The following is a 7444-nucleotide window of genomic DNA, read 5'->3' as shown; positions in this document are numbered from 1 at the left end:
ATTAAACCTTGTACATTCCATTTTGGTGATTCAGGAAGGAAAAATTGCAGAAAAGTTGAGGAGGTGGAGCGTAAGCAGGATTATTTTGTAAGAAAAAAAAGGCAAGGTGCTAGACCCAAAAAGATCCAGATATTCACTTCCAAGATAATTCTTACTTAAGGAAAGGTCAGAAATTCAATGCGAGGGTAGACACTAAAATTGAAGAGACTCTCAGAGTGATTCTTGAAAAATTTTTGTCAGAACTCCATCGTCACTCCAAAATGCTGAGATCTTCGAGAAAGTGATGTTGAAATTCGTCTGAGTCGCCGGGGTGCTTCCCAGGAGAGTGCCCAGAGTTTCACTAACGAAAGATGGGTATTTAGCATAGCCATGGTCTGAGCGGGCAAAATGCACAGTCCCAGTGACTGAGAGGAGGCCAGCGGAGCGCGCGGGAACGAAGGTGCGGCCTCTCCAGGCTGGGCGCAGCCCGGGAGCCCCCTGCAGTGGACCCAAGCGGCCGCCAGATGGTTCCCGAGGATTAGGATCACGGGCACTTCCGGTCCCCTCGGGCAGCCCCTGGGCTGGCCTCCCGGCCCGCACCTAGGCAGGCCAACGCGGACGCCGGCTTCTGGTGACTCCCAGCGGCGAGGTCAAGAGTCATTGGCCTGGGGCTGCAAGCGCCTCGCACCCGGGCTCCCCCGCGCGCCCTGCGCTCTGAGGGCGATGATCCGGGACGGGGAGGCGCGCGCGGCGGGCGGCCATAGGCCACGGCGCGGGGCGGGAGGGGGCGCGGCGAGGCCCGCGGCGGGGCAAAACTGGCGTGGGCCCTGGCGGCCGCCGGAGCGCGTGCGGCGTGGACTTTGCCAGGCTCGCCACCAGCCCCAGACCCGTTTAGGACCGGGAGACCGAACGCAGCGTCCAGCCGGGGAGTTTCGGCGGCGTTCTCCGGGCACTGCGCGCGGGAAGCCAGACGCAGCGGGGGGACAGCTCGCGTTGGCGTTGCCAGAGTGAGGAAGTTAGCAGGCAGGACTTGACGAGGCTCTTTGGTTTTTCTAGTCCTCAGCCACTGAAGAGGAAGCTTGATGCTTGGCTGTCAGAGACATGAATTACGCACGGTTCATCACCGCAGCGAGCGCAGCCAGATACCCTTCTCCCATCCGGACCGCGAGTGAGAAACGGGGCGACCATCACTCCTTTGGGGTGGGACATTCCTCGCACAGCCTCTAAGGAGGGTTCCCTAGCAAGCCACCGCTTGGCTGCATCCATGCGTACCCCTGTGCACGCTCGCGATGAGCCAGACTCTGCGTGCAGAAATGAAATAGGCAGAGCCTTTGTTCTCAAAGAACTCGGGCTGAAACGGAAGGCGGGTATTTCTGCTGGAGCAGAGTCCGAGCAGCTGTAGAGAGAGGCGCAGACTGCTGTGGGGCACGGCCTTGGAAGGGAGGGGGCGTGCTATGGAGAAAGGCTCTTCCTGGGAAGCTGAGAAGGGGCAGGCACAGCGTGCAGATGGGTGTGCAGTGGAGAGGGCCAGGTAAATGGGAGAGGTAGGGGTGGGCCATGAAGCTCACAGACAGGTCGGGGCTAAGTGGAGGAGGAGGGCTTCTGCTGTTGTGGCCCTTTGCTGTCTTCCTGATCCCTCTGCCTTCTCTTTGGTCACCTTCATTCTTTAGTCCCTCCACAGGTGAGGCGGCCCAGAAAAAAGTTATTCTGTATGTTTATTTTAGACTAGCATTTGTCTTAGTCCATTCAGGCCGCTATAACAAATACCACAAACTGGGTAATTTATAAACAATAGAATTATTTCTCACAGTTCTGGAGGCTAGGAAGTCTAAGATGAAAGTGCCAGCAGATTCTGTATCTGGTGAGAGCCCTTCCTTATAGAAAGAGGCTTCTTGCTGCATCCTCACGTGGTAGAAGGGGGAACCTGTGTCCTCACATGGCACAAGGGCCAAGGGCATTCCCTCAGCCTTCTTTTATAAGTGCACCAATCCCATTCAGGAGGGCGGATCCCTTCTGACCTAATCACCTCTAGAGACCCCACCTCTTAAAACTATCACATTAGTATTAAGTTCCAAGTATGAATGTGGGGGGAACACCAACATTTAGACCATAGCACATTCTATCACTAGAAATTGTTAAACTTTATAGTTTTATTGATTATAATGCATGCTTAACTATCTGCTTATAACAATCTTCAGTGAAATTGTTTCTTCTCTTCCATGTGTATGATAGCTGAAATATCGAGCAGAGGACCAAAATCGATGATCTCCTTGGCTGGTGGCTTACCAAATCCAAACATGTTTCCTTTTAAAACTGCTGTAATCACTGTAGAAAATGGAAAGACCATCGAATTTGGAGAAGAGATGATGAAGAGAGCACTTCAGTATTCTCCGAGTGCTGGGTAAGTATCAATACTTAACATAATTTTATTGGCTTATTTTCATGAGAAATATTCTAAGGCCCATTGATAAAGAATATTAAAGAAATATTCTAAGGCCCATTAATAAACATTCTAAGGCCATTGACTCATTTGGTCATTCAGTGACCAAATACTCACTTGGTCATTGAATACTAACCAAGTGACTATTCAATAGTTAGGAAGGTCTGGGGAAAGGTTTTCAAAGGATAATTAAGAGCAGAAAGGATATTGAATGCTTAACACTCCTCAGTGATTGCTTCTCAATTGCAAATGACCAAGAAGGCTTCTAGAAGGAAATACGATTAGAGCTGAGTCCAAAAAAATGAGAAGATATCCAGGTGAAAAATACATATCAGGAGAAATGAAGAAATGGAAGGTCCAGGAGGCAGCAACTTTAAGTCCCCAGGCAATTTTTTAATAATTATATTCCCTTTCTAAACAAGCAGCCATGCAAATACATTGCCCTCATGGGTTCAAATGTCTTTAATTTCTTAAAGGCAAGCTGAAACATATCTGACGACTTTCTTTAGCTGGTCTTCTTCCAGTGATAAAGGACAATTTATGGAGAACCTATAAATTATACTTTATTAAAACCTTGTTTGTTCTGTGATTGAAAAGTATATTGAAATATGTTATTCATGTATACATGCATTAGTTATATAATATGTTAAATATACGTAGTCTTATTCGAACGTTCCTTAATACAAACAACTTATTGAGCCTGAACTTCTAGATAGCCATAGAACTCTTCCTAGAGAGAACAAAGAATCGATTATGCAATGATTCCTCTAAAGACTTCAGGTTTGGAATAAGAAAGATATAGATTCAAATCTCAGCTCGTTGATTACATAATTGACTTTATGAGAATTTCTGGCTGATTGACTTATGGGAATTTCCTAATCTCTAAGTCTACTGCCTATCTTTTAAATAGGAATATTAATACTGGCAAAAAGCATTTGAGGGTTTTTTAATTGAGTGTACAAAGTGCTTGATAAAGCTGTCATTTATTATTTTCTGTCTACTACTATTACTATGATTTTTACTACTATGAATTTAAAAATACGTTTTATGCTTTAGAATTCCAGAGCTTTTGTCCTGGCTAAAACAGTTACAAATAAAATTGCATAATCCTCCTACTGTCCATTACCCACCCAGTCAAGGACAAATGGACCTATGTGTCACATCTGGCAGCCAACAAGGTCTTTGTAAGGTAAGACTGAAAGGAAAACTCAGCCAAAATGGAGAATTGGAAGCATTTGTTTCTATAGTCCTCTCTCACTTAATCACAGAGAATCATATTTTATGGATTACTGGTAGTCTTTCTTGTCTTCACCTAGAATTATAAACAGGGAACTAAAAGACAAGTCATAGGATGCGGGTGGGAGCAGTTGTGGCCGGGGATGGGCAAGGGTGGGTAGGGGATGTTGACTGTAAGCAAAAGCCAGGCAGAAATATTGTAGGTTGATCTATCAATATTTCCCCTTAGTTTTCCTCATTGTGAACACAAGGACTTTCAAAAATTATCTGTTCTTAACATCATTCACTAGCCTAATCTGTTAAATATTAAATACAGAGCATGTGGTCAATTATGCAGACCTATTAACCATTAAAGCAGGATTCCCACTAAGGGAGTACTCAACTCCTACCAACAGCTTAGTGAACATTGCTTAATTTCATCTGGCTCAAAAATTCAAGTTACATTTGATTGCTGCCTATAGTTAGGAAATTTCAATATGATTTTTAAATTTTTTAGAGGGCATATCTTCATATTCCTGAGATAAAAATATTTATATTCCTTTGCATATCTGTCTATGAAATCTCTGTGCTTGCCACTGCTTATATCTTGTCCCCCTCTTGGGTGCATTTCTCTAGATCTGTTTATATGTCTGTATCTCTGACTTCTTACATGGATTGGTTCTCTCTCTCCCTCTCCTCGTGGCATTAGTGATTCCATCTTCTTCCCTTCTGGGTTCCAGAAACTCCACGGATGTAAACACCACTGGTTAGTTGCCACAATAAAGAGACCACATCTGTGGTCCTCAGTTTAATCTGTTCTGTTCTTTTCTTCTTTTTTTTTTTTTTTTTTTTTTTTTTGAGACGGGGTCTCACCCTGTCATGCAGACTGGAGTGCGGTGGCGCAATCACGGCTCACGGTAGTCTCGACATCCCTGGGCTCCAACAATTCTTCCACCTTAGCCTCCCAAGTAGCTAGGACTGCAGGTGTACACCAATATGCCTAGCTAATTTTTATATTATTTTGCCATGTTGGACAGGCTGGTCTTGATCTTGTGGGCTCAAGCAATCTGCCCACCTTGGCCTCCCAAAGTGCTGGTATACTTTCTCCTTTGTTTTCCATGAATAATAAGATTCTCTATATTCATTCTCAGATCTAGATTAATCTCTGACTCCCATTTATCTTTATCTGAAACCAGAGTATTTTCTTTTTCATGGAAATATGAAAACTGTAATCTAGTTTGCTTTAATGAATTTTAATTAAATTATTGTTATGGAATAATGAGTTACAGTAGTAAAAACATTTTTTAAAGTTTTTAAAAATTAAAAAAAAACTTACCCTTTTTGTGTATAATTAGGAAAAGTAAAAGAATAGCTAGTGTTTGAGTCTTTGCTTGAAGAGAAACATTTGTGATTGTATAGAATGATATAAGAGTATTTTTCAATGAAATTCTTTCCTCAAGAAAGGGTGCCAGTACTTTTTCTTCCAGAAAGTTGCTTAAGACAGTTTCTTCTTTATCCATCACAGCACCAGTTATACAAAGAAGACAGCATAGATGGCTAAATACATTAGTAACTTACTACTTACAGACATGCTTATTACAGAGGCACTAATATGTATCTGGTTTAATATTTCTTCCACGTTGTTCTCCAGGATTCATGTTATTTTAGGCTCCTGTGTTTCTCTCTCATCTTTTAAACAATGCTTCCAGATGATAACAGCCTTCCCTTCTAATTTAATATATTTGAAATTTGCATGTCCCCTAACTGATGTGGAAAATATATTTACAGTTGACCCTTGAACAACACAGGGATTTAAGGGCAATGACTCCATGCAGTTGAAAATCTGCATATAACGTTTGACTCCTCTAAAACATAACTACTAATAGCCTACTCTTGACCAGAAGCCTTACTGATAATATAGTCAGGTAACACATATTTTGTATTTTATATGTATTACACACTGTATTTTTACCATAAACTAGAGAAAATAAAATGGTATTAAGAAAGTCATGAGCAAGAGAAAATATATTTCCCATTAAGTGGAAGTGGATCATCATATAGGTCTTCATCCTCATCTGCATGTTGATTAGGCTGCGGAGAAGGAGGAAGAGGAGGGGTTGGTCTTGCTGTCTCAGGGGAGGCAGAGGCAGAAGAAACTGTGCGTATAAGTGAACCTGTGCAGTTCAAATCCATGTTGTTCAAGGATCAACACTAATTAGGTTTTCCTTTGATCTGTTAATATGTGCATGCCACCCAAGTGATTCCTTTGGTCCTAGGATGTCTTGTAAAGCTTAAGTCAATTAGAAACTTTTCAGAGGAGGATACTGTTTGTCATAAGATGCCAAAAGTTCATAAGGAAAAGATAAACTGAACATCACAGGCCAATTGGGAAACAAAAGTCAAGTCTTCTATCTCAGTTGATAATGGCCCTACTGTTTGTGGTGAGATGTGGGTTGATAAAATGATAGGAAAAAGGACTCAAACTGGGGATTGTGAAACATCACATGTTAAGAAGCAATTATTCTGTGACTTATGTATGATTTAGTCATAATAGACCCCTTTGATTTAGGCTGGAAAAATCTATTGCCTGGCTCTAGTGATTGTAGTAGAAATCATATTATCCACGTAATTTCCAAAGATTTGTCAAACCTTCTATTACTTGACCTACAAATATCCTTTACCATTGTTGATCTCCCCATCCATTTTAATTTTAAAAATTAATTTTTAATTTTTTCTGTTGCCATAAAATATATATAAAATTTTCTATCCTTGCCATTTTTAAGTATACAGTTCAGTGGTAATAAGTACATTTATATTCTTATTTTTTCTTTCACCCTATCTCCCCCATGTCCTTTCCATCCTCTAGTAACCACCAGTCTACTCTCTATCCTTATGAGATCCACTGTTTTAGCTCCCACAGATAAGGGAGAACATGCAATATTTGTGTTTCTGTACTTGGCTTATTTCCCTTAACATAATGACCTCCAGTTCTATCCACGTTGCTGCAAATGACAGGATTTTATTCCTTTTTTATGGTTGAATAATATTCCATTGTGTGTATACCACATTTTCCTTATCCATTCATCAGCTGATGGACACTTAGGTTGGTTCCATATTTTGGCTATTGTGAATAAGTGCCATAATAAACATGGAGGTGCAGATACTGCTTTGATATATTGATATTTGTGTTTTGGATATATACTCAGCAGTGGGATTGCAGGATTATATGGTAGTTCTATTTTCAGTTTTTTGAGGAACCTCTGTACTGTTCTCCATAGTGGCTGTACCAATTTACATTCCCATCAAAGTGTACAAGGGTTCCCCTTTCTCTACCCTCATCAGCATCTGTTATTACTTGTCTTTTTGAAGCTAGCCATTTTGACTGTGGTGAGGTAATATCTCATTGTGGTTTTGGTTTGCATTTCTGATTGCATTAGTAATATTGAACTTTTTTAATGCCTTTTGGGCATTTTTATGTCTTCTTTTAGAAATGTCTGTTAAGATCTTTTGCCCATTTTTTAATGGGATTATTTGGGGTTTTTGCTATTGAGTTGTTAATCCTTTGTCAGATGGGTGGTTTGCAAATATTTTCTCCTATCCTGTAGGTTGTTCTAGTTCCTTGAAGTGCATTATTAGGTTGTTAATTTGAAGTCTTTCTACTTTCTTGATACAGGCATTTATTGCTATAAACTTTCCTCTTACTACTGCTTTTGCTGTATTTCACAAATTTTAGTATATTGCATTTCCATTTTCATTTTTCTTAGTAAAACTTTTAATTTCCTGCTTCATTTTTCATTGACCCATTCAGGA

The 7444-nt window shown here is 41.1% G+C and overlaps 1 protein-coding gene across 3 annotated transcripts in view; it reads left to right on the top strand.

The window, feature by feature from the left end:
• Positions 1-245: 245 nt before the first annotated feature.
• Positions 246-7444, top strand: part of AADAT (aminoadipate aminotransferase) — a 31435-nt gene continuing 24236 nt past the window's right edge. Inside the window, exons 1-4 of one of the 3 annotated variants that reach the window (XM_011967820.1) lie at positions 550-628; positions 1036-1147; positions 2212-2380; positions 3476-3608. In XM_011967820.1, coding sequence (XP_011823210.1) covers positions 1081-1147; positions 2212-2380; positions 3476-3608 — 369 coding nt within the window. In that variant the 5' untranslated portion in view covers positions 550-628; positions 1036-1080. Of the gene's footprint in view, positions 1160-2211; positions 2381-3475; positions 3609-7444 lie in introns of all 3 variants that reach the window. The other 2 variants (XM_011967817.1, XM_011967819.1) reach the window with 2 other exon arrangements.

Source organism: Mandrillus leucophaeus, unplaced genomic scaffold (assembly GCF_000951045.1).
Source record: "Mandrillus leucophaeus isolate KB7577 unplaced genomic scaffold, Mleu.le_1.0 Scaffold81, whole genome shotgun sequence".
NCBI classification, from domain to species: Eukaryota; Metazoa; Chordata; class Mammalia; order Primates; family Cercopithecidae; genus Mandrillus; species Mandrillus leucophaeus.
The sequence above is the reverse complement of the archived record's forward strand: the minus strand, read 5'-3'. Positions and strand labels throughout refer to the sequence as shown.